The sequence below is a fragment of the Parambassis ranga genome, chromosome 15 (genome assembly GCF_900634625.1).
Source record: "Parambassis ranga chromosome 15, fParRan2.1, whole genome shotgun sequence".
Lineage (NCBI taxonomy): Eukaryota > Metazoa > Chordata > Actinopteri > Ambassidae > Parambassis > Parambassis ranga.
Window position 1 is genome coordinate 619,089 of NC_041035.1, and position 27,498 is coordinate 646,586.

General features: G+C 41.1%; 2 protein-coding genes across 2 annotated transcripts; one reads left to right on the top strand and one right to left on the bottom strand.

Moving 5' to 3' along the window:
• On the bottom strand, positions 1-7,467 carry LOC114446841 (ras-related protein ORAB-1-like). Its single transcript, XM_028422665.1, has 7 exons — positions 7,297-7,467; positions 7,037-7,217; positions 5,618-5,690; positions 4,766-4,861; positions 2,085-2,180; positions 1,359-1,490; positions 1-935 (listed from the first exon to the last, which is right to left on the bottom strand). The coding sequence occupies exons 2-7, from the start codon at positions 7,048-7,050 to the stop codon at positions 735-737; spliced, it is 612 nt and encodes a 203-aa protein (XP_028278466.1). The 5' UTR covers positions 7,051-7,217; positions 7,297-7,467; the 3' UTR covers positions 1-734.
• Positions 6,608-26,816, top strand: ncapd3 (non-SMC condensin II complex, subunit D3). Its single transcript, XM_028422664.1, has 36 exons — positions 6,608-6,653; positions 8,370-8,606; positions 9,253-9,425; positions 10,808-10,967; positions 11,105-11,271; positions 11,438-11,602; positions 11,686-11,747; positions 11,825-11,912; positions 12,302-12,435; positions 12,689-12,761; positions 12,946-13,071; positions 13,284-13,536; positions 15,775-15,813; positions 16,129-16,215; positions 16,312-16,385; positions 16,468-16,602; positions 17,848-18,068; positions 18,426-18,617; positions 18,716-18,813; positions 19,306-19,415; positions 19,579-19,686; positions 20,149-20,263; positions 20,806-20,901; positions 20,998-21,236; positions 22,997-23,076; positions 23,538-23,675; positions 23,747-23,880; positions 23,981-24,180; positions 24,354-24,464; positions 24,833-24,994; positions 25,128-25,228; positions 25,452-25,513; positions 25,773-25,820; positions 25,903-25,965; positions 26,059-26,107; positions 26,595-26,816. The coding sequence occupies exons 2-36, from the start codon at positions 8,555-8,557 to the stop codon at positions 26,662-26,664; spliced, it is 4,185 nt and encodes a 1,394-aa protein (XP_028278465.1). The 5' UTR covers positions 6,608-6,653; positions 8,370-8,554; the 3' UTR covers positions 26,665-26,816.
• Positions 26,817-27,498: the final 682 nt, after the last annotated feature.

The window sequence follows — 27,498 nt, forward strand, 5'->3', positions numbered from 1 at the left end:
TACAGTCTGGTAGTACAATATTTATTTTAAGTGTTACATGTTAAGCAACAAACTTACAATTGTCTGAAGCCACAAATTGCAGAGTCAAGACTTTCAATAATGTATTGAATATAACAGAAAGGGAAAGGGATTTTACACAGGCATATATACATAATAATTATGTACACATACTGCTGCAAGACTTTGGATGCTGGAGACATGAGACACTGTTGTGCGGAGGTTGGTGGAAAAAAACACTTTAAAACAGACACATGCTGAAAAAGACAACAAAATAATCAGTGAAGCTGAAAGAAATAAGAAAAAAAACATCCATAGAGACAAAAACCTCAAATGAAACTGATTTACAAACCAACCCTGCTGCAAAAAGCATAGAAAGACACACTCACACATAAACCTGCATTCAGAGGTCCAAATAAAAGATGGGTCTGTGACAGGTCTGGATGGGTTGTAATGGGGAATTGGGGCAAGTCTAATGATCACCTATCTGTACAACTTGTCATCAATAACAGGACTGTATGACAAGAAGAATGCTTTCATTGTTTTTGGTAGTGCGGCTACATTATGTACAGTACAAATACAGGCAACATCATCTCAATCTCACATACATATGGATCATGTCCTCTGTCCTGTCTGATGGTGGTGGGGCTTTGCTGGGACACAGTGAAGTTTAGAGGGATATGGCAGCCAGGCTAGCAGGCCTGCAGAGTAAGAAGGGCGGCTTGGTGATTTCTCTCTCAGCAGCATCCGCCTGATGAAGACTTGACTGTAGTGCCTGGAGTCAGTTTCACATTGGGTTTTTCACCTCCTCCAGCCGTGGCCCCAGGACCCATCCTCTTCTTGATTTCAGCAGCCATGGTCATGAAGGCCTGCTCTACATTGGTGGCATTCTTAGCACTTGTTTCCAAAAAAGGGATTCCCAGAGAGTCTGCAAACTCCTGGACACAGCAGACAAGAGATATGGCAGGTTTAGGCATAATGTTGCATTTTTTGCTGTTAAGAATAAGAACTTGTAATCTGTAGAGCATGACATACAGAAAAAAAGAAGCATATTTTATGTTTTGCTAGTAGACCTAAATGCCCAGTACGTAGAGAAGATTGAAGCAAGGCGTCTGGACTTGTTTTTTTCTAGCGAAACGTCTTCTAGAAAACTCTACAAGTCCAGACGCCTTGCTTCAATCTTCTCTACGTATGATGACCTGGATGACTGAGAATCTTCATCAACATAAATGCCCAGTAGTAGACTGGTAGACCCACATCCTAGCATGATTAGGGGTCAGGCTTTTCTTTTTGTAAAGTGCCTTAACACAATCTTATAAAAAAGACATTATATAAATATAGAAATGAACCCAGAGCCATACCTTTGCTGTTGTGTAGTCCACCACCTTCTTTGTTGTGAGGTCACACTTGTTTCCAACCAAAAGCTTGTTGACATTTTCGCTAGCATAGCGGTCAATTTCCTGCAGCCACTGTTTGACATTGTTGAAAGACTCCTGAACAAGAAACAGATCAAGCTTAGAACTACGATCATTTTGCTACTTTTTTTTAATTAGAAAACCTATTGGCATTAAGAGGACACACAAGAGTAAAGGCCCTCACACACCAAGTCCGTCATTAAATAAAAACGGTTATACACAGGCCCTTGCACAATGAGTATGATGCATGTCGTATTCACTTTTTTTAAGTCTCTGTGTAAACAAGACTGTTTTACAGGTGTTAAATTTGTACAAAAGATTAAATAAGAAAATACATGATTTTGCAAAAATCCCAATCTGGGAAAACAGCCTCAACAAACAATAACAATCAATCATGCAAATGTACTGAAAACACATCATTTCTGTCAATGTTGGTCATGTAACTGCACCTCCAGACAAATGTGTGCCTTTACGCACATGACACAACAGCCTGCATGAAGATAAACTCAATCAGGATCTTAACAGCAACACTGTCTTGTTATGGTCAATCACTCATTTCAATAATATGGCACAATTAGCTAAGACATTAAAATGTTCCAGGCAAATCTGGCTGATCTATACAAGAATGAAAGTATGAGATCTAGCGGGTGTGAAATGTGCTGCAGGACTGACCTGGTCTGTGACATCATACACTACAATGATTCCATGAGCACCTCTGTAGTAGCTGGACGTGATTGTACGAAACCTCTCTTGGCCTGCTGTATCCCACTGTCAAAAGAAAAAGAAATTCATTCCACACATTTGAAAATCAAAGCTGCTGGATCAGCAGCTATAGGAAGTGCTGGTACCCCTCTTTTAAGGAAAGAAAAACACACGATGGCCACAAAAACAAGTTGAAACTGACAAAAGTAATAATAAATAAAATGTACTGAAAATTAACCAGTGTAAATCAGACATTGCTTTTGAATTGTTGTTCAACTAAAAAAAAACTAATGAAACAGGCCTGGACAACAATGATGGTACCCTTAACTTAATATTTTGATGCACAACCTTTTGAGGCAACCCCTGCATCAAACCACTTCTGTAACTGTCAATGACACTTCTGCACTTGGCGACAGGTATTTTGGCCCATTCTTCATGAGCAACCTGCTCCAATTGTCTGAGGTTTGAAGGGGGCCTTCTCCAGATGGCATGTTTCAGCTCCTTCCTCAGATGGTCAATAGGATTTAGATCAGGGCTCATAGAAGGCCACTTCAGAACAGTCCAGTGTTTTGCTCTTAGCCATTCTTGGGTTTTTAGCTGTGTGTTTTGGGTCATTATCCTGTTGGAAGACCTGCGACTGACACCAAGCTTTCTGACACTAGGCAGCACACGGTGTTCTTTTCTTGGTATGCTTCATTTTTGCACCTGTGAACATAGAGCTGATGTACCTTGCCAAACAGCTCCAGTTCTCATCTGTCCAAAGGACATTCTCCCAGAAGCTTTGTGCTTTGTCACTATGCATTGTGGCAAATTCCAGTCTCACTGTTTTATGATGTGCTTTCAGCAGTGGTGTCCTCTGTCGTCTCCCATGAAGTCCTTTGACTCAAACAGCGACGGATGGTGCGATCTGACACTGATGTACCTTGACCTTGGAGTTCACCGTTAATGTCTTTGGAGGTTGTTCTGGGCTCTTTAGTTACCATTGGAATTATTCGTCTCTTCAATCTGTCATCGATTTTCCTCTTTCGGCCACGTCCAGGAGGTTGGCTACAGTCCCATGGAGCTTAAACCTCTGAATAATATGTGCAAGTGTAGTCACAGGAACATCAAGCTGCTTGGAGACGGTCTTATAGCCTTTACCTTCAACATGCTTGTCTATGATATTTTCTCCTGAGACAGTGTGTGGTACACACAGTGACTACTTGTCACCCTTTAAACAGGCAGACTGACTGATTACAAGTTTGAAGACACCTGTGATACTGATTAGAGGACACACCTTAGTTTAACATGTCCCTGTGGTCAAATTATTTTCAGTCTTTTCTCGGGTACCTTATTTTTGTGCAGGCCTGTTTCAGTAGTTTGTTTTTCTTTCCTTAAAAGAGGGGTACCAACAATTTTGTCCACGTGTGTATTTGTCAAGTAAATAAATGTTAAACAACAAATTAAGGTCCATCACACCGCCTGGTATGGTGCAGCCGGGGCCCCACCTCAGGTCAGGTCTTTCTGCACGGGAACGGCCCAGGTGCAGCCTGGTCACCAGGCACCAGGACACCCTGACCTTCAGCTGTGTGACACACGGGTGAAGAGCAGGGCTGAGCTGTCAACTAATCACCTTGTGGGACTCCTGAGGCAGCTGATAGGTATCGGCAGGCCAAGCATGCTGCAGCTAGGGCGGTCATGGAGAAGAAGAGTTTGGAGAGGCCTTAAAGAGTATAGGGACCGATGGCCTCTATTAAGGGTTGTCCGGTCCCTGAATCAGATCTGTTCATAATTTTATGGACAGAGTTTCTAGATGCAGCGAAGTGCCAGAGGAGGGCAGGTTTGGGGACCACACTTTACTTTTTTCAGATGATGTTGTCCTATTGGCCTTATCGAACCAGGGCCTCCAGCATGCACTGGGGTGGTTTGCAGCCAAGTGTGAAGCAGTTGGGATGAAAATCAGCAGCTCCCAAGTCTGAGGCCATGGTTCTCAACCGGAAAAAGATGGCATGTTTTCTCCAGGTTAGAGGAGAGCTCCCGCCCAAGTGGCGGAGTTTGTGTATCTGGGGACAAGTGGAATGGGAGATTAATAAGCGAATTGCTGCAGCTTCTGCAGTAATGCGGTCGCTGTACAGGTCGTGGAGAAGAAGGAGCTGAGCTAAAAACCTAAGCTCTCAATTTACCAGTCAGTCTACATTCCTACTCACACCTATGGTCATGAGTTCTGGGTAGTGACTGAAAGAATGAGACTGCAAGTACAAGCGGCTGAATTGAGTTTCCTTTGAAGGGTGGCTGGGCGCTCCCATAGAGTTAGGGTGAGGCGCTTGGTCACTCGAGACGAGCCAGCTGAGGTGGCCCAGGCATCTGTTTCGGATGCCCTGTGGACGACTCCCTGGGAGGGTGTTCCTGTCCTGGGATCACCTCAGGATTCCCCCGGAAGAGCTTGAAGAAGTGTCCAGTGAGAGGAAAGCCTGGGTGTCTCTGCTTAGACTGCTGCCCCTGCAACCCGGCCCCACATAAACGGTTTGAAGATGGATGGATATATATGCAGCATAGTGGCAGACTCATCCTCTGTATTCCAGTTGCACATGTATGTCCAAATAAGGCATTTTTACTGTCCAAAATCAGTCAATTGTTACTAAGGGACACGAAGTCAAAAACAGGCTACTTACAATCTGTAGTTTAATGGTCTTTCCATCTAGTTCAATGGTTCGTATTTTGAAGTCCACACCAATAGTGCTAATGTAACTTTCTGTGTACGTGTCATCCTACGAAAAATAAAAAACAGAGTTGGTTAGACTCACATATCCCGCTGCAGCATTAAGGCATGAATACAGTCGTAATATTTAATTTGTGCATCAGACACTTGACGTAGAGTTGACACATTCATAAATACAGCTTACACACAAAAAACTTTGAACTTCATTAGTAATTACAGCACAATAATTATAAACCTCCAAGCAATGATGTTCAAGGATTAGGGATTATTATCGAGGAGAGTAAAAAGTCCTGTGACTTCTGATCACACAGTAACGCAGGAGCAAAAACCTATTTGTTATGTTTTAGTAAAAAATAAGAAACAAGCATTTAGAAGCTCCACCCTGCCTAAAGTGCCAGGTTCCATGTACTGTTTGTGATGTACTTGATATGGTTTGCCACACCAGAAAACAGAGGAGGAGGAGATCCGATAACGTCCTAGTCATCTACCACTATGGGCAAAATCATGAAGATGACGGATGAGAGAGGGATGCTTACATTTTTTTTAGGTTAACTGTACTTTTGGAGGGATAGCATCTTTAAATATGAATCAAGACAGGAACTTGTACACAGGAGAACTCTAACTCCCTGTAAGCTTTGCAAGTTATGGGTCTGGGGGGTTTTGCTGGCACACTGAAATTTTTGTGCAAATGTTATACCAGCTACAGCATCACACAGAGAGTGTGTTTTTATTAGGTTTCAGTTTGATTCAAGGATAACAGCTTTATTAGTGAGATATATTATATGTTATACAGAAAACGACTTACTGCAAATCGAAGAAGAAGGCAAGACTTCCCGACTCCAGAGTCACCGATCAGGAGCAGCTTAAATAAATAGTCACTGAATGGAGAGCAAAAAACCCCAGTTAGAGGACATTTTAACCAAATAAACAAGATTATCTACTCAACATAAACACACTAAATAAATGCAAACTGTGTCTGGGTTGTAAGGGTTAAGATTATCCAGTATAAGCACCAGATGTATTGTACTTGCACTGACTCTAAAACGTACACACCAACACTGCAGCCCATATCATCGTTAGCTTTTACAGCTGTATGCTGGTGGGTGTGTTTTTAAATACAGCCACACTTTGTAGGAAAGTCAATTGGGGCAGAAAGAGGTGAAGTCCTATCCCGTCCAATGGACCACCACAGATCTTATTTTGGGAGAATATAAACATGTACAGGGGCGTTTCAAGAGACATCTGTCAGATAAATGTTTATCTGAATTAATTCATAGGTTTGTCTTTTTTAAGTCAGGAATGTTGAAATTTACTGTAAAACTGTGGATAAAACTGGGTGACCCTGGACTGTCTCCTTCCCAGTACGATATCACACATAGCATAATGCCAAGATGGCAGTTACAAACGACAGGAATGCATACGATTGAAGTGCTTAAAAACTGTCAAAAGCTGAAAACAGCAGACAATTATTTAAAAGCAGATCATCTTGAACCTGGTCTAGATGTATCTGAAGATGTGAATACTTCAGAAATATTTCAGCTGGAAGGTGTAGAGATCAAATGTGTCTGTTTAGGTTCAGTGTGAACCACTGGAACCACACAGTCCACTCCTGTGAAGACTGTTGGTGTAATGTAAAGCTGACTGGGAGACCGCTGAAGTAACTGATTACTCAACATGGCCTTTTCCTGTGGCATGTGACTTCCACATGACCGAGAGGCTGTGAAGGGCTGCTTCAGCCCTGCTAACCCACCTGACTGTAAACTCTTACAGAGCAAGGAAACGTAAACACAAGTGCTACTAGTGTAACGTACAGATGAGCGCGCTGTCTCAACCATCAGCAGGTGAAGGGCCACAAACACTCAGCACTAACATTAACAGCTTCATTATTAGTTGATTAAAATGCCCGGCTCGCTCCTGGCACTGTCTGTATCGCAGTAAGCAGCTGGCAGAACAAAGAAAGTTACAGCTGGCAGTAAACTTTGTCCTTTAATCACTGTCAGTTAATAAGATATAATAACACTGTTAGACTGGCGACTGTTTGGTTTGAAGAGAACACGAATGTTCCTAGTTCATGCTCCTGTATGTCAGCTGAGCACATGTGTACATAGGTCAGCTGATAGTCAAACTAAACTCATATGATTATTTACAAACGCTAACTTAACACAAAGGCAACATTAGGTTGAAGATTCAAATGTAACACGACGTTATGAAGTGTCATACTTACTATTCTGGATTCATGTCGCCTCGTCGTGCGGTAAGGGCCTCTGTTGAAATGTCTTTGTGTTCACTGAGCGCAGGTAAACACCGCGGGTTCGCTGGAAAACAGTGGAAGACGGCTAGCTCACTCTGCTCCCACGGACGGGCCCGGCTAGCTGTTTCTTAGCAAAAATCCAAAATGGCTGCAACTTCAACCAGGAAACAGCTAACATTAGCCAACTGGTTAAACGAAAGCAATAATACCACGTAATCTTTTAAAACACACACATAATCGTTTCACAGCTGGAGTGCGTTAGGTAACCGCAGAGCTCGATCAACCCGACAGATGACCAGACTAGGCTAACTATCTCCTCTGGCTGTGGTCGTTACTGCAAATGAGAAGTGTCAAGACGTAGAGGAAGGATTACGTCATTTAGTGAAACGTGGCAAAGACGAGTCAGCTAGTTCCCCTACACATATTACTCACTTTCCGGACGAATACTTCGACATAAATCACTACCGCCCGTCTGGTGCACCTTTTGCCTATGACCAGCAGCGATGCTTTTACTTTGAAGGACACGGTGTTTCCGGTCACGTGTGTATTCTTTCTGACCAGCTTTACACTTCAGAGCTTCCGTTGTTGTAGAGACTGTGTAAACACGCGTATTGTCAGATGTACTTTAATAACAGCACGGAGTGTCCAGACACATTTCATACTATAACAACCTTTGTACCTTTTGGCTTTTCTGACTCAGAGGACAATATGTCACGTTACTAAACTTACAAGAAAGCTCATGTGACAACCTGTGATTCTAAAGTATCAACAGCTCATAAAGGCCATTTGTTGTATTTTGTTTGTAAATATTTTTTTCACAGTATTTAAATTAGTGAGAAATGGGGTCAAAGTTCAAGGGATTCCTGATGGAGGATTTAATTGACTTTACATATATAAATATACACATTTTTACTTTTATACATGTTTGCGTTAATAAACCTTGAATCAATAAAAAATGTATAACTACAGCAAAGCGCATCATCATGGAGACTTTAGTATCTCAGAGTTTTTCAAGAAACACAAGAACCTCTATTGTTGATGGGCAGGCACATCTAAAAATAATCTGTCAATTTATACATAAATAAATAATAAATAATTACATATACTATATAGTCATTATTTGCTTTATTTATTTGGCAATCATCTTCAGGAACTAAGTCATATTCTACGAATGTTTGAATCTAAAAACAATATATAGTTTGCAAGCTACTAACGAGGGAGGATATGAAAATGTCTTATAGACGGAAAGACACTTTAAACATTAACTAATTAAGTAATTAACAGACTGATCAATTGGACTTGGCAGAAGATGATTTATAAACTTTCTGGACTGTCAGAAAGTAGGAGGCGAGCTAACATGACAAACCCCGACCAGAAGGTGGCGGTAGTCGGAAAGAATTAACCGGAAAAGGAAAAGGCGCCGAAGAAATGTCGACTGCGCATGAGTAGAAGTCTACCTTCAGGCGGGCTTATTCAAAATACACTCAGAAGATGGAGTTGGTGGACGCGCTGCAGGTTCTGAAGTTAAAGGAGATCCCAGAAGGTAAAACATGTTCTGTATGTTGTACCTGCCTGGTTTCTGTTTTTGTTAGAATACGTTAGAGTGATATTCAAATGTTTTGACTGCATAAAACGGGGTATTTGAAGTAATAGTTATGTTTCCCGGGTTATGACGCGTCCCGTTCCTGTTTGTTTTTCTGCCCTCTCCTGCTAACATGCACTGTACCATCAATACAAATGAAGCGTTTTCTCGTTTGCTGTTGTCAGACAGCGGAACGAGGAGAGGGCGACTTCATTTCAGATTATTATAGAGAAACGCTTCCTTGAAAATAGGTTAGAGTAGACAAACTGGACAAGTGTCCTCCGTGCATCAAACTTTAGTGTACAACGCTTTGAAATCATTAAGTGTCTTATAAAGTTGTATTTAACAATTATGCATATATTTCCAGTTGTTTACGTCAGTTAAGTGGATTTTGTAACTGTTTTAATGAAAAATAGTAGGAAAAATAGTAGGAAAACACACTCATTTTGTTTTTATTGGGGGCTGTACATGTTTAAAACCTTGCACAAATCCTTACATGCATGCAGTAAGTAATCTGAAAGATGTTCCCATTCCAAATGAAAAGACATGTGCCTGTATTTGATGTGCAGTTTATGTTAAGTTAAGACTTTGCTTGTGTGATTTCCAGTTTGGGTAGATGCAGTGTGGGATTTAGAGTTCATAGAGAGGAAACCACTAGATGATGCTATAGAGGAAGAACTCACATCCAGAGCGGACCGGGGCCTCAGAACACTTTACCAGTGTTTATTGGCCTCTGCTGCTGACCAACGGCAGTCTGACGGCGGCAATGGCGCACCACAGGTAAACCGATTAGTTTTCTTTGTTGTAAGTTATGACCAATGTCTTGGAATACTAGGTTATAGATCCAGCTTTAGCAGCAATAATAATAAGTACTTTTCTTGTCTCACTGTGTCTCAGATCATAGTGGAGGAATTTTGTTTCATTTTCACAACATTGCTTTCTTCATTGAGCGTTTGGGCATTTACTTATGCACTCTCAGCATACAGAGAAGTTCATGGTCCACTCAATGACTGCAAGGTGTCCAGGTCCTGTGACTGCAAAACATGTATGAGGTGTTTCTGCTGAAATGTGTTTGGTTTCCAGCAGATATGGTGGTGAACATTAAGACCGAACATGTCTCATGTCTTTCATGTGTCCATAGGACATTGTTCCACCAGTGTTGTTCTTTGTTCAGATGCAGTTCAGTGAACCTGTCCTGCTTCCATGTGCTTTTTAGACAGAAGAGTCTTTCTCCTGGTAACCCTTCAAACTAACTTGTTCAGTCTTCTTCTAACTGTGCTGTCACATTAACTCTGAGCATGCTCAGTAAGTATGTCAGTCACTGAACTCCAAATAGTTTGAAATGGCTTTAGAAGTCTTTCAGATTGATGTGCAGCAACAGCTGCTTCTCTTACACCATTGTTTGTCTTTTTCTCTTGTCATTGTGTTAACACCATTGACAGTAAAAACTGGTTAACACACACCTGAATGATTCCGAGCAGCAAACTGCCTGCTGCACCTCAACTAATTAAATCCTTCTTAAATTTGTGTTGAACACAGTCGTTATTTTTCTTTTTGACTTTTTTTTTATAAATAATGGCACAGTGAACAAGTTATATGTTGTCTGAAGTTATATTTGCCAAATACTAAGACCCACTACACCCACTATGAGATTTTTTTAAATTATGTCTATACAAAACTCGTGGGGTGTACAAACCTTTGAGCATGACTGTAAGTAAGATTCCTTAATGCATTCAAAGTAATTGAAGAACACATTTAAATGAACACTCGTCAGATGAGTGGTGGAGATTTCTGTACATTTTACATACAGATTTTCTTTTGGAAACTCCTGAACTGAAGGATAAGCTAATAAGGATATGCTTATTACAGGTCAAGGTATGCTCACCACATACACTTGTATTTCTAATCATGTGACAATTTTAGAATATAAATGAGCCATTGGATAAAATGGTGTTTCCATCTTGATGAAGACCTTTTACAGGTCTAAGAAAGGTGTGCCTGTATAACCTCTTCTTTCATTAGACTGTAGAATAAAGAGAGAAAATGTAAATGTATGGAAACTAGCGTCAAAGTAATTTTTTAAAATGTTTCCTGTATACCTTGCATTTTGAAGAAAAACTTACCTGTCTGATGTCAGAAACCTGACTCCCTTTACACTGCAGATCTGGACGAGTTTGTGGGAGAACGGGGTGTCTATCAAGGCTCTGGTTGCAGTGCTTTCCTATTTTGTCCTGACGGGAAAAGCCAAAGGGGCCAGTGTTCAGCAGAGGGTGAACGGCCTCCATTCTGCTTCACTCTACCTGCTGCTCATGGGAATCCCAGGTGAGAAAATATACACATAAGAAGATTTACAAAACGTTTCTTTGTAGTTACAAAGTCACAAAGAACAGATTCTCATTTAATTGTTTTATCTGTTAATTGTAGTTTACGAACTTTATCTGAATGGTATGTGCTTTCAGGGAGCATCGCTAACAAGGTTTTCCATGAAGTGTTTTTGGACACATGTTCAGACATGACCTCTCACTGTTGGCCTCAAGACTTTGGAAAGAAACGCAAGAAAGACACTCTGAGGAGTTCTCAGACAGAGGGCAAACGCTCTAAACCACAGCGGAAAGGCACTCCAGAGGTACATACCAGTATCAGAAATGATCTCTGTAAGGTAATAACGTTAAAGGACACTGACATGCTTTATGTCATTTCTGTTTAGCTTCCTTACTTACATTACTGATGTTTGAAAATGATCCTGTGTCAAATAAACCAGCTATAAAACATAGTGCTCATGTTATCTTTAGATGGAAATGGATGAGGCAGAGGATGAGGAAGAGGAGCAACATTTCTCAGGCCAGGACTTGACGAAGATCAGAGATGCTGTGGCTCTTCTGGTTCAAAGCCTCCTTAGACTCCTACAAACATTCCCACTCAAAGACAGATCACAGAGTGCGAGCAACTGCATGCAGGTAACCATCTTTTCATTGTCATTCCCTCATCGTACCACTCTCTTCATGTGTCAGGCGGTGAACTCTCTCTCATCACTCTGCAGATCTTCAGTAAGCTGCTTTACTTTGAACCAGTCATTGGCGAGCTAACCTTTGCTGCTGTACAGTGAGTTTTTTTGTTTTTAATCATTTAGAGGAATGTGTCCGAGCATGAAAGTTAATAGTTGTGTAATTTTTATACAGAGATGTCAAACAGCTGAAAAGTGTTCCTGCGATGGCATTTTATGGTCTACAGCTGCTTTGCTCACCTAAACATGGAGATCAGGAAGAAGTAAGATGAATATTATTATTAATAAATAATTCGAGTGCATCTAGGCTATGAGAAAATCTGCATGGACTGATTTGGTGAGACTTTTAAATAATTATTTTGTTACACACTTTCTCTTTGAGTTGCAAGCAAAGTGGAATTGTTTTTGTTTGAAGGAAGGAAGGAGCCCTTACTCAGCTCAATAGAGTATTGTATAGTTTATTGACCTATTGAATTGTCTTTGTTTATTGGAGGAAATGACTGATAATACATTTATTGCAGTTTTAATTTCAAGTTTGGTCTTGTAAAATGTAAAGATCGCTATGGTAAAGTATATCTGTCATTGCTCCAGACGTGTGGGAAGTTGTCTTTGTCTAACAGGTGATTTTGGTAATTCTGTGTCTGCTGTCTAGTCTCTGCGGAGGGTGTTTCACCAGCTTCTCTATGTGATCCTGATGATGAAAAAAGGCAACAGAGGGAAGCCTACTCTTCTCGTACCCAGCCAGACCGTGCTTGCCACCCGTGACCAGGCCATCCATTTTGTTTGGTAAATACCTATGTTATGTTTAAATGTTAAACCAAACTGTAGAATTATATACAAAATAATTACAAATGTAAAAATATAACTCATTTGATTGTAGTAGATGGAGAGCTGTGCATTGGGTAATATTAACACACTGACTGGTACAGAAATGCTATCTTGCTTCCATACATGCTGTGCATCTGTAAGGTCATACAAAATATTAACAGCTGAACTTTTCAGAACCATATGTGTGATTTCTGTGTTTTTGTGATTATAGTCATATTGTGGATGAGTTAAAGGAACTGGCATTGCCTTTCCTGCAAGTCCTCCTGCAGCACATCTGCTTTCAGGTAATACTCTAATGATTGCTCAGGTGGATGCACTTTCTTCGAAGGGAATCTGTGTTATCTGTTAACAGCTGTCAAAGTGAATCTTTGGTAATGAATGGTTGATTCTAAGTGCTATTTAGTGAGCCAGTGGAGTAATAGCTATGATATAATGTGTCAAATTGTGTATTTGTTTATATATGTGTAGATGGTGGAGAAGAGTGAGTTTCGAAGCCATGGAGCCCAGGCTGTAGGCATGCTGACATCTCAGATGACAAGTACAGACTATGCCTGCTTCATCAAGTGGCTATTTGCCTTTTCAAAGCACTCAAAGGTACCTCATTTTATTGTGAACCTCTTTAGTGTCCTGTACTTGTCAGACCGGTGAAACTACCACACTTGGGTTTAAAACTGTTAACTTAAAGTTATTACTGAGACTTGGAAGGGTAATTTGAACCTTAACCTCAACGGAAGAAATAAAAATCAATTATAAAAAATCTCAGTACCGTACTTAGTGTTTACAGTTTGCTCCGATGGTCTGTATAGATGGTGCACCGGCTGTTTTCTGTGGATGTGGTGATGGTTTTACTGGAGCAACCAGAGAGGAGTGCAGAGGACTGTCAGGATGTGGAGCTCGCCTGCTTCCTGCCACACAAGTTCCTGATTCAGGACCTTCTGTTTTCTCGGAGGATGGATGAATCACCCACTGTCCAAGGTCATGCCCTCGCTTGCTTGGCCCAGTGTTTGGAGCTGCCTTCACTCAACGTCACCAGGGCTGTTCATGGTCTCTTCTCTGCAAGTAAGAAAACATACACTCAAGAGTCTGTGTGAAGCTCATATTAGCTGTACGGATAATATAGGGTTTTAGGTGGATGTTGGAATTCAGAAAACAATGCTCCTGATTGAGATGATGTATTAAAATAGAGGGTATATGTATGTAAGGGGTACTGTTATACAAGTCTTAAAAATTAAAGCTGCAAGCAGCATTGCGGGCCCTCACACATCTTGCGATCCGTGGGGCCATCGCTGTCCCCTCTCCTCTGCTCTCATCTCCTATGCTCCCCTGTCCTCTCCTCTCCAGAGATGTACAACAAAAGCATGTTTACAAGAGAAATGTCCTGCTGCCAGTAGGTGGCACTATGACCGTATCATCATATTAGCATATATATCTGTTCAGACAGGGTCTATAGCAGTACTGGTAACCCTAACCCTAAGATTTTGTCCACATTGCATGTGTGTTGGTTGTAGTGCAGAAAAAAGGGACGTCTTTTGTAATGGCGATGGTCAACTTTGAGGCCACGCCCACACCACACCGTAACACTTTTGTAAGAGTTTTGGAATTCGCCTATTCCCTATGGTGTCCTGAGTGGACACAGTGAATTTCAGCTCAATTGAATAAACAAATCGCCAAAAATGGCCACAAAAGTCAAAATGGCGGACTTCCTGCTCAGTTTGGAGGGGGGGGGGGTCCAAGAGACTTTTTGGTGTGTCTGGAGGTGATACATATGTGTGCCAATTTTAATGCTGCTGTGTCAAACTGGCCAGAGGGGCTATGCATTAGGGCAAAAAATACAGCAGGTTCCTTTGTTTACTGACATAAGAAGGCCATTCATAAAGCTAGGACAGCTTACTACTCATTATTGACAGAACAAAACATAAACAACCCGCACCTTCTCTTTAACACTGTAGCCCAGCTACAGAGCCACCGCTCTGTTGGGCCTCGCATTCCTGCAGCTCTTAGTAGTGAAGACTTCTTGCCCTTGTTCAAAGATAAAATGACTTATAATGAAGAAAAAAACAGCTTCTAACTAGAAACAGATCCTAACCCAACTCTGGACTGCTTCGTGCCCATAGACCTCCCTGAGCTGACCACCAGCATCAGTAAAACATGCTTTTAAGACCCTGTCCCATCTCGGCTCCTAGAGGATCTTATTCCTCTGATAGGAGACTCCATGTTAGGCCAGGTCAACCTGTCTCTGGAAACAGGGCATGTACCGCAGGCTTATAAAACTGCTGTGATCATTCCTATACTTAGAAAACCTTCACTGGACCCGATCTGGACACTGGATCTGAGGAAACTACAGACTGATCTCCAACCTCACCTTTATTTCTAAGATACTTGGAAGAGAGGTTGTAGGTCAGTTAAAGGACCACCTGCATAGGAACAGTCTGCTTGATGTGTTACAGTCTGGATTCAGAGCCCACCACAGACCAGAAACAGTTCGGGTTAAAGTCACTAATGACCTCCTAATGGCATCAGACCGTGGACTGGTCTCTGTACTCGTTCTGCTGGATCTCAGTGCTGCCTTTGACATTGTGGATCACAGCATTTTATTACACATTTGCATACAAGGGTTGATTATGGTGTTCCACAGGGTTCAGTGCTCGGGACGATCCTGTTCACCCTCTACATCAGGGGTGGGCAATTATTTTTTTGCAAGGCCACATAGACTTCATAAATAATAATATAAATTGGAGACCACTGGCACAGTATCTACCTTTATAAATATGCTCCTGTTACATTTTCATCACTGTAAGAGTCTTCTGCTGTCATTTACTGGTTACCCCTGTGTCCAGGTCTACTCTCAGTGTGTGCTGGTTGTATGTTGAAACACACACAGAGCAGCACAGATGATGTAAAGATATTTTACAGAAGAAAACCATTAGAATTAAAACTAAATTTAACTAAATTTAATTAAACGATCAAATCCCAAAGTTCTAAAAGTCAAGATCTTGAAGTCAAGTCAAGATCTGTGCTTTTTAGGAGCAGATGACGAAGCTGAAAAACCTGTCCATGCTTTTGTTACTTCTAGGCTGGACTACTGCAACCCACTATTGTCAGGATGTCCACATTACTCTTTTTACAGCCGCTGATCCAGGGGGTGGGGGTCAGGCTCTAAAGCACATTGAGACAATCCGGATTGATTGAATCAATGCTTCGTGTTAGCTTGCCAGCTATGAATGGTGAACACGATGGCATCAAATATTTTTTTATGAACACACATTTGCTAACTGGTATGGCTCTTCTTTCTTTTAGCTGGAACCCAAACAGTGCTGGAAGGTGAAGTCACAGAAGGTACTGTTTTTTTGTCTTGTCTTATTTTAATGCTCACAGACTATTGTTTTTGTTGGTTGTTACTAGAAATGCACCAGTCCTCCTTTTTCAGGTCCAATATGATTTGTTGGTGATGTGGTTTTAACTTAAATGGCTCTGCCTCTGTTCCTGGCTATTTGTTGACATCTCACTGAAAGCTGAATCATCATCAAGAAACTCAAGCTAGACCAGTTTGCTTTAACTCTTGATACCATATACAAGATGCCTGCTGATGTTCACAGACAATACCCAGGCCTGGTACACTGTGATTTTTTTTTTAACACATGACTGTTTCAGGAACATTTGGTTCCCAGAACACTCAAAAGACCTACCGCACACTGCCATTCAGGACTGTGGAGATCAGCTACAGCTCTGGCTGTGAGGGTGAGAAAATCCACAGCATGTAATTTAGAGATGTTTTGTATAGATTTGTATGTTCTCAGCATCTAATTTAAAGAGTTATATTCAACATGAATGCAGCTAAAGAAAACCTTGCTCATCTACTACGACGTGTGAAAGACCCAAAGACTAACGTGAGGAAATGTGCGCTGCAGGTAGCTGGAACTGACCTTCATGCTTATTTATCAGTAATTTATCATTTCAGTTCACAGATCTGTCCTTTGTTATCCCTCACAGGCCTTGGTGGGTCTCCTGAAACATGGAGTAATTCCCATGTCCTGGGAGAACTTAGAAATTCTTTCTGAGCGCTGCAGAGACCCAGCTGTGTCTGTAAAGAAGAAGGCCCTGCAGTGTGTGGGAGAGCTGCTCAATGTGAGTGTGTAATGACACTAGAACAGTCATGTGCCATATCACCATCAGCAGTGACCTGTGTGTGTATGTTTGTATTTCCTTGTGTGTCTGCTGTTGCATTCCCATAGTAGTAGTTTATTAGTGTTACTATTGTAACTAATTATTTGGGTTCAGATATTAAAGCTAAATATTAAATAATATTAAATATTTGTGGGCAGGGGCTCAGTGGTATAGCACGGTTGTCCAATAACTGGAAGGTTGTCCTCCCTAGTCACTGTTGTGTGTCCTTGGGCAAGGCACTTTACCCGCATAGCCTCCAGTGGACTCACTGGTGTATGGCGCTCTTTGCTGGGCTGCCTTAAGCATTAATTAGCTCAGTTATTAATAACTGAGCTAATTAATGACTTACTTAAAGCCGTGCTGTTTGCCAGCTGCTCATCTAAACTGTCCATCGTCGTTGTACTTCTCCTTCTGTCTGTGTTCTGCGTACCTGAAGAATCTCATGCGCTTCTCCACATTCATCACGCCCACTAAGTTCCGACCAATCACAGTTTGTTCTCCCACACCACTGAGAGAAAAGTTCTGCCCGGGCCATGTCTCGAGAGCAGGCTGCGAGAGCTGCCGAACAGGCGCTCCGAGAGCGAGAAAGTAGGAGATTTCTCACAAAGACATGTTAACTAAGGGTTTACTGCTGTAGGTAAAACAGGTGTTTACCGACCTGTTAAAATCCACCAGAATGCAGCAAATGGCATCGAGGAAGGTAAAAATGTTCTGGGGGAGGAGCCCCAGACCCCCCCAAAAAGCTCCCCCATATTCTTTATGGCAAGGCATGGGAAGGCACATAACTGGCTTAGATATTCAGTATGTTTAGACTTGACTAGTTTGCCCATAATTTAGTACATTTGATAAATGTTTTAATTTGTGTTCATCGAATACGATCAAAATTATTTTAATATGATTTGTGATCATTTTAGCCCGCTCATATATTTCGTGCACCCTTCTCACCTTTTTCACCCCTGACCTGTTTTCATGTCTGATTAATGATAGCTCATCAAGGAAAAAAGGAATAAAAAGCCGTTCATTCTGTTTTTCTGCCTATTGATAAAACATTGATTTTTGTCTATGGTCACAAACATTATATATCTTTAGTAAAATATCAATAACTGTGAAATAGAAGTAAAATGTAACGTTCTCTTCAGGGGATCTAATCTAACTGGAAGAAGAGGCTTTGACAGAAGGTTGTTTTTGTTGTTTCCATAACAAAAGGTTAAACCAGAGAGCGCTGTGGTGCAGAAGGTGTGGTTGCAGAGTGTGGTTCCAGCTACCTTAGACTCTGAAAACTCAGTGCAAGACAAGGCTCTGGAGGCTCTGGACCAGGTGATGATCAGTCAAGTCAAACCGTATTCAGCCAATCGTCACCTAGATGCCCATCAGAGGCTGGCCTGGGAGCTGTTGGGTCTACTGTGTCACGAGTGCCAAAACCTTAGGTTGGTCTATCTACAACACACTTATGCTTACAAATTTGCAAAGTAAAATTTTGATCCTTGCAGAAATAAGCAAAAATTTGTCAGACTGTTTTTTCCACTTTTCCTTTTCTCCATCTTGACTGAGACAGGTCCCAGGGAAGGTAGAGGTTTATTGTATATTTGTGATGGGTTTCAACTGATGCAGTGCAGTTTGTTATCAACTTTGTGACAGAGACTTCTTTAGAATCTCTGAGTCCTACTACTGATAGCAGTAAATACAATGGATGATGCAGTTGACAACTTTTTACATTTTCTACCTGGATGTAATGTGTCATTTAGAATACTGAAAACCTCACCACTGCTTTTTTCGATTCCTAGTCGATATTTCAGTAGGGCCTTCACCATCTGGTCCAAACAAAATACGTTTTCGGCAACCTTCATTGCTAACTTGATCACACACATTGACGCTAATCATGCTGCCGGAGCTTGGCTGTTGCTCTCTAAGGTTGTGGCATCATGCCCCTCTCTGCCATACGGAAAGATCCTGGATGCCTGGGACACATTGATCAGGTGGGACTAATATTAATTTACTTTAGTTTATACATTTTATTTTCAACTTTGTATCCAGTGACCTCCAAATTGTTTGTATTTATGTCTTATTTTCTTAGCTCAAAGGAAGTCGACGTGACGACCTGCTGTAACATCCTGTCTGTTATGGGACACATTGCCCCGCATTTAAACTCTGATACGAAGGAAAGGATAGTTAGTAAGTGGGCTTTTTATTTAATTATTTATAATAGAACTCAGTTTCTTCTTACATTTGTTTGGATAAAAAACATAATAAGTATAAAAAACTTGTTTATAGCGTTGTGAAGTCTTTATGTGTCAGAAGATAATTCAATAATTTGTCCTTAGCAGCTTTTAAAATGAGGACAATACAACCTCAGATGGTTTTCATGATTCCTTTTATCTCATTATATTTATGTTACTTCACTTTGGTTTAACCAGAAGATACCCACAATATTGGTTTTAATGGGATAGTTCATCCATTTTCTGTCAGAGGGTACCATTTTAAAGTAAGTTTGATTCTCATGAGAAATTGTAGCTGAGGATAGAATAACCCCTTGTCTTCTTCTTTAAAGAATAGCAGACATGACACGTATATGTGCAACAACTTACCATAAAGATATAGGCTTTGACGTTGTATGTATTCATTTTGTTCTTCTCCTTTTAACCTGTTTATTCTTTCTCTCTCTAGCTGATTTAATGTCTTGGTTGAAGACTTTTACTTTGTCTCTGGAAGTAATAAGTGCTGGTGTTGAGATGCTTTCTCAGCTTGGCTGCTGTGATGACTTAAAACAGACTCAGGTTGGAGATCTTTACTTCTATCTGCTGATATATATATATATATATATATATATATATATATATATATATATATATATATATATATATATATATATATATATATATGTATGTATATGCTATAATGCTCACTTGCTTCTCTAATTGTACACAACATTTTCTATAGGCTTTTCTAAACCAGCACTGTGGTGAGCTGGTGTCTGTCTGCGAAGCTTATTTGGCCAACATCATCCTGAGTAAAGACGGAACCCAGAACCTTAATGAGGAGCTGATGGTGAGACCAAACCCATGCTCCTTCTGCTCCTCCTCCTGTTTGTACCACCAGATAGTAGTTGTGTGGGAGGGTAAAATCTTTTCTTATCTAAATATTTGGGAAATAGTATGGTAGTCCTCTTGTTGTACATGATGTCTCTTGTTCAGAGGGACAACGAAGCCCTTATTGTGCTTTTAACAACTACAGCAAAAACACAGCTAACATTTAATTTGGCCTAGAATGGACATACTGTGAGTGTGAATGGGTATGTTGGGTATGTGAATGGGTATGTTGCCCTGTGATGGACTGGTGACCTGTCCAGGGTGTATCCCGCCTCTCACCCATCGATAGCTGGGATAGGCTCCAGCCCCCCATGACCCTGCACAGCAGGACAAAGCGGGTTCAGATGATGGATGGATGGACATACTTTGAATGTCACAGTAATCTGTTTGTCAGTGTGATGAAGTCACTTAAATGTTTCAGGTTAGACATCTCCACACTTTGGGTGTGGCATCTCTTCACTGTCCTTCCAAGGTTGGAAAGAGGACAGTACTGCTGGTGGAATCTGTGCTAACAACACATTCTGACAGCCTGGCAGGTATTTCTAAAGATACAATAAGCTTTAGTATTTTTTTATCAGGTGTGTCACAGAAAACTAGTTCCAAGCGTTTATTGTCTTATGGATATTTAAATGTGTCCAATGTAGAGTTACTGTATATTAAGCAAACATTCAGGCTAAAACCTAGCTTGCCCATGGAAAGAGAAGCACCATAAACCAGGTGTTTGAAACTTGAATATTTTTGGGAGAACACAAGGAGACAAACTGCTCCGAAACTGGGCCTGTGGGCAGTGCTAAAAAAAAACAAGACAGCAGGTGGAGCCAGCTTCAAATCCGCTCTTCAGAGACCTTATGTGACAACGTGGACAGTTCATGTTTGTTTTTTTCTCATAATAAACAAACTTTCTTCATGAATATGATAAATAATTCATTATTCAAATGTTGCCTTTGCCCCCATTCCCAGAAAGATAAAGGTTCATATGAATCACAGATTAGATGTCTTCTTTCACCACTGGCAGTAATAATCTCTCATGTCTCCTTTACCCTCATCATGGTGACATCCCTGGCTTGTTGTTGGTCAGAGTACCAGGAGGAGTTGCCAGCCTCACTGCCTGTGTCCCAGTTCAAAGCAAACTCTATGCCTCCCAGAGTCAGAGCCCATGGAGTCATCACTTTAGGTAAACTGTCTATGTAGTTTGTCTGCCTTCTGTCTCTCAGTTTCTGAGAAACATGCTTTTTTTTTTAATTTTCTTGGCGGGTTCTGTCTGTTTCAGGCAAACTGTGTCTGCAGCATGAGGAGCTAGTCCAGAAGTACCTGCCGGTATTTGCCCGGGAGTTGGAGGTTGGAAAAGAGGTTGCAGTGCGCAACAACATGGTGGTGATAATGTGTGATCTTTGTGTACGCTACACCAACATAGTAGATCACTACATTCCCAACATCTCTGCCTGTCTGCGAGACCATGAGGCTGTCATCAGGGAGCAAACTCTCATCATGCTGACCAACCTTCTTCAGGTGGGTTCTTTGTGTAAAAACATGATCAAAAATCTGAGGATAGTGGTGATTAGTATGTTAGCATGGGGCAATAGGTACCCTCAGGATTCAGTATCTGGTAGATCCACCTTCAGCATCAATAAGTTGAAGTAAGGTAAGGTTTCCTGTAGGACTTTATCAGTCTGTCACATCGTTGTGGAGGAATTTTGGTTCACAACAGAGATTCTGTTCGTTGAGGTTTTTGGACTTTCACTTATGCACAGACCTCTTAAGGTCCCACCACAGTGTTTCAGTTGGGCTGAGGTCTGGACTTTGACTGGTCCATTCTAAAACCTTCAGTCATTCTGGTGTAGATCAGCTGCTGTGCTTTGGATCATTGGGCCTCATGCAGCAATATTTTCCTAAATTCTGTTCTCTTTATGTTTTCATTGAGAGAAAAAACCTGGATGTATTAAATGTTCTTATAGTTGGCCAGATCTTACCCAGGTGTGCTGAATGTTGAATTGGGCTGAGGGTTAGGGTTGTACATGACCAAGTGTTTGCTATTACCATATGTGACACCCTCTGGGCACCATAAAAAGCTGCAAAAACGTATTAAAAGTAAAAAGAGCCAACTTCGGGTCAGCAGACTCAGAGATGTCACCAAAAAAGTGCAGTAAGAAGAAGAACTTTAGCAGCAGTGAACACAACATGTAAACATGTCGTCTTTCAGAGCATCAGTACTAGCATTTGAGTAACAGCAGAACATCAACTTAATGTAAGAAATAAGAAAACATGGGTGCTCAGAATATGTAGGATATGAACAAAAATAGAAGGGAACATGTGTTTGTATATCACAATCAGAATCAGAAATTACTTTATTTATCCCCGAGGGGAAATTCTTGTTTGTTACAGACACATAGAAGAAAGGATAATTGAAATAAAATAGAAATGTATAATAAATATCTAAATGCCTAGACAGCATTTAAATCCCTGAGTTGTTACCTAGAGAACATACTACTGTATAAACCTTTACATAGTAAAGAGCATGACATGAATGCACAGTGTCTGAGTGACTGTTACATGTTATATGGTGTCTTTAATGGAATAATACCCCTTAATATTCCGCTTTTTTAATATATACACTACGGTTCAGCAGTTTGGGGTCACCAGGCCAGTTTTACAGCTTCTTTGATCAGCATAAAGCTGGATCCATACTCCCCGAGAACTAAGAACTTGCTTCTCACTCCCGGGTGGTAAGAGTAAAAAAAAAGTTCGTTTCGGCACGGAGGTACCATACTCCCCGGGAACCTGGCCTAACAAGCTGATAATGTTCAGGGCAGAGGGCGCACAGCTGACAACAGATAGAAGATCAGTGCAGCTGACTGTAGCAGACCTCTGGTCTGTGAGTTTAACTCTGTGAACGTGTGGATGACCGTCTATCATCAGTTTTACCATGATTAGCTAACACAATGTTCCATTAGAACACAGTGATGGCTGCTGCAGGGCCTCTGTACCTTTGTATATATTCCATTAAAACCAGCCTTTTCTAGAAGAGTCCTTTACCACATGAACATGTCTAGACTGTAGTCTGATTACTTTAATGTTGTCTTCATTGGAAAAAAACAAACATTTTTTACAATTAATAAAGAGATTTCCAAGTGACCCCAAACCTTTGAACAGTAGTGTATATTTTTATTTGCACATCACTCCAAGAAGTCCAAAGGTGCAGAAGGTTTTCCAGCAGAATGTTGGCTGTTTGGCTAATTGTGGTTTGAAAATGTCTATGTTCATTGTTCTAGGAGGAATTTGTAAAATGGAAGGGCTCCCTGTTCTTCCGCTTTATGATAGTGCTGGTAGACCCAGACCCTGCCATTGCCAAGTAAGTCACACTGTGCATGGAGATATTTGAAAATATCATCACCGGCTGAGTGTAAAACAAATGTAGTTTAAGCTGTTTACAAATTGTAAAACTGCAAAAAGTGAAAAACTAAAAATTAGACTTTATGGTACTGACTCTTACTTAAAAACGAAATGTAAGTGGGATGTAGATGTTTGTATGTAAAATGGGCTTTATTTGACATATTTTGTTTTGAAATTCTGATTCTGAAAATAAAACAAAATATATAAAATCACTTGGATCTTTGGGTAATTGAAGATTGTTTACTGGAGGTGTCGGTGCCATGGCATCTCTAAATGAGTGTGACCCATGTAGTGCACTTAAAGGCTTTAGAGCTTGCATATTGAACTCCTTAATTTCCTGGTAAAATAAAGATTGAGAGTTGAGTGTACATCAGATCATACATTGTTGCCTTGGTTTCAAGCACTTTTCCCCCATGTCAGACTGTGTGAATACTGCCTGCTCCATCTGCTGCTGAAGAAGAACCCAGAGATGTTCAGCCAGCACTTCATTGAATGCATCTTCCACTTCAACTCCTACACCAAACACAAGTCTAACAACAAGTTCCCTCAGAATGAGAGGTAGGTAACGGGTTCTGTTGTTTAAAAAAAACAACTTTTTTCTTAATTCTTTTAATTAAAAATCTTTGCAGAGACATGATTCGGTTCACCTTGAAGGGGAGTCAGCACCGCAACCAGCGGTTTGAGATTTACCGCTTCCTGTTGGAGAACTTCACAGATGCTCAGCGCTTCAATATCACCAGCAAGATCAACCAGACAATACTAGGTAAACGTCTAGGTTCAGGAGTAGAATTTCTATTTTTTGTCATGACTTCTTGAAGGATACAGCTTCTCAGTCTGACTTTGTTTCAACATTCCAATCCCAGCGTGCTTTGCAGATGAGGAGTTGCCTCTGGATGCAGATGGTGAAGATATTCTGTCAGAGACCTTCAACATTTTATGTCTGAAGGAGATGAAGCTGCGTGCCATGTCTAGTCCTGCAGGGAGCGCTGCAGGGGAGGAACCAGAGGAGGAGAACTTGGCTAAGGTTGTCCTACAGGCTGCACAGAAGAAGGTGGTATCAGAAGTAAGTGGTTACCCTAAAAACACGTATACAGCATTCTGTTTATTTGTATGATTTACACAATGGGGGGAAAATAGTTCAAATGTAATAATTAGAAAATATGAGTCTGTGTTCCACAGTATTACTGTTTTCCTTTCAAAGATGCAGTGCCGTTTTGCTCTTCCTATCGTCCACAGGTCCAGAAGAAGGCCTTCGTGGAGAACACAGTTCCTCTCATTATCAGCCTGAAGTGCCTGCTGGAGCAAAAGCGTTCTCCTGTCCTCAGGGATCTGATGGCCTACCTCCAGGTGGGACAGTGGATATATTGTTGCTCTGCTTATTCATTTCTTTCATTGGATGTCTCTGGCAATATATCGTCCTGAAAAGATGCAAAAATAGTCTGTAAAAATCAAGTCTGTATGTTTTCTACAGACTTGATTTTGTCTGGACTCATTGCACAATGATTCAAATGATCCATGATTCACTGACTCATGGCTGCTCAGCAGCAAAATTCAGTTAGACCACAGTTTCCACTCGTCACACTACTTAAGAAGACATCTCCTTAGCTGAACTTGATCATGCTGTTAAAAGAAACGGGGAGAAAAATGAGGAAAGCAACTCATTAAAAACGAGGTTAGGAACTTTGTAATGTGACACGGCTACGGTTTTTCAACAGATGGCAATGCAGAATTACCAGGAGATAAAGGAGTTATTCCCTGGAAACGAGCAGCTAGCAGCTGAGGTGGAGTTCGCTCTGAAGACGGCAGAGACGGACAGAAAGATGCAGGAGCAGATGAGCAGCTGCAGCTTGACTGGAGACAAGATGCCCACTGCTCAGGTGATATATTCCATATTTTCCAAAGTGCCTCACATGTTCAGAATGTGTTTTCATATCTGTTTTACTTCCAGTGTTTCCCACAGTTCTGCCTTACATTTACTGAAGGGTCACTGTGACTCTGCTCTCTCATCAGGTTTCAGCCCAGGGCTCTCCTGCCAACATGAGGCGTCTTTTTGCCACACCACAGCCCCCTCGTCCAAACCCGCTGGTTTCCAGACATACACTCACTGACCGGTAGGGTACTCACCATTTTCCTTTACTTTCCCAAATTAGGTGCAGCGCCATTTAATGTCATTTGACCACTGTCACAGTACATATTGCAGAGTGAACAGGGATCTGTGATCTACCACTAAAGTGTAGGTTAAACTTAGTTGGATGGCAGTCGTTTCTTTCCAGTTGTTTTGTTAGGTTTTTTCTTTCGGTGTGTGAGAATGCATCTGTGTTTGTATTTCATCAGGACTGTGCGCAGACCCAGGCACGAGGAACTCCGGTCTAAATCGATTGTTCTGGAAGGAACAGGTATTACATGCTCTTTAGGATATCAAAGGGAGGTCGTTTGGTCTTTTTTTGAATGGAAAGAGTCAGACCATCATTACTGATCTCAGCCTATAGTTTATTTAAGGATTCCCATCAGTTACTTAGCACAGTGAAGACTATGCTCCCTGGGGTTCACTTACACAGCATACAGTATGACTACAGCTAAACACATACATGACTTATTTACTTTACCAACATTGGAGCGACCCCACCCTACATGTGTTGTGTGACTTTTTTCCAGTGATAAGTAAAGGAGCTGCAAATGACCGAGCCATCAGCACACCAAAGGGTAAGAGCCCACGGACCCAGCACATTTTCTCATGTCTTATGTTTGAGACATTGTGAACATCTTTCTGCTCCCTGTGATCCAGGTGTCAACGTCAACCTAACTTTTGACGAAGGAGTCAGTGCCATTTACAGTGACCGAGGAACAAGTGCGTTTGACCTCCACTCTGTCTCTAATCACCAAAGCCTTTTGGTTTGTTTGCTCATTTGTAGTCTGCTCTGTGTGTATCGTGTCGTCACAGGTCTTGTCACAGAGAGCAGTGTTCTTCATGTGAGGTCAAATGAGCAGCAGTAAGTGCGATATTTTGTTCTTCAGTATCATTTTTTAGAGACTGCACCGATGTCACTCCTGCCTCGTTTAAACTGCTGGGAAAACAAGCAGCACAGGGAACCTGCACACACAGGAGTATTATTCCCACCTTTGCATAGGAAATATACATTCATCATTAATGAAAGGACATGTCTGTGTATAGTTAGTCCCATAGTCTGTAGAACCAGACCTCACATTTCTTGTTGAACCTCACACTACAGATCTATGGCCTTTTTAGACATGTTTCTATTATTTCATGGGCCACACAGTGCAAAACCGTGCCTTCACAAAGCCTTGTGTGGCTTAGGCTCTGCAACAAAGACAGAACAGGCAAGTCAGACAGTCTGACTTCCAACCTTTTTATAATAAAACAGCTCCATGCTGAGCTAGGAAAACCTTGGCACCTAATAGTTCCTGTGGTGGCATGTTACTTCCACAAGTTTAAACTTCAGATGTGTTCTGTTTCAGAACTCCTGGACTGAGGCAGTGGAATGTGCAGTCTCCTCTCTGCAAAAAGAAAAGATCAGCTCGGGTCTAACTGATATAATGATCTGTTGTCTTTACCACTCTCATATCTCACACCTTTATTTCCATCTGCGTGCAGTCAGTTGATATCCTGTATCCTGTTTTCCCTTGCTAGATGTGTCTTTTATCTGTTGTTAATAAAGTATGTGTTTATGGTCAGATGCACAGCAGAGGTTACACTGAAATTCTAACTTTGTGACTTCCCTTCACATGACTTTGTACCTAAACTAAGATAAAAGAATAGATTTATTTTAGGCATAGTAAGAATAAATAAAACTGTATGCACAGAGGGCAGGGTACATTTAAACTCAGGATTGTTTTCAGCAGAGAAAATAATTTTTAAAGCATTTTAAACCATAGAATGAAATAGATTTTTCAATATGACTTTTTTACTATTAGACTACAGTTATATATTCCACCGAGTACACACTCGATAAATCCAGTGGCAACTTGCAAGAGATACTGAGCGCTGTATACTTGACATCTTATTTACTCTGGAGCAGCTGGCCAGTGGCACGCTGGGCATTTGTAATAGAAAAATGACAAATAAAGTGATCTACTATGCATATTGTTGAATAAATCCAACGTTATTGGTATTACACTTTTCATACAATAAAACTCCCCCAGGCTATTTGTGGATCCTCTGCATGGACTTCAAGTCTAGGTCCTGGCCCAGCCCTGACCCATGTGCTCAGGACCTTCCCCCCCATTGTCCAACAGCTTATCAGAACTCTCAGCCAAACCAACTGGAGCTGGTTAAATGAATGGTTTTGTTTCTTAAGTGAATGGATGAACGAGTGGGATAGGTCTGCTCCTGCTTCCAATGCACAGCTGATTGATTTTTATA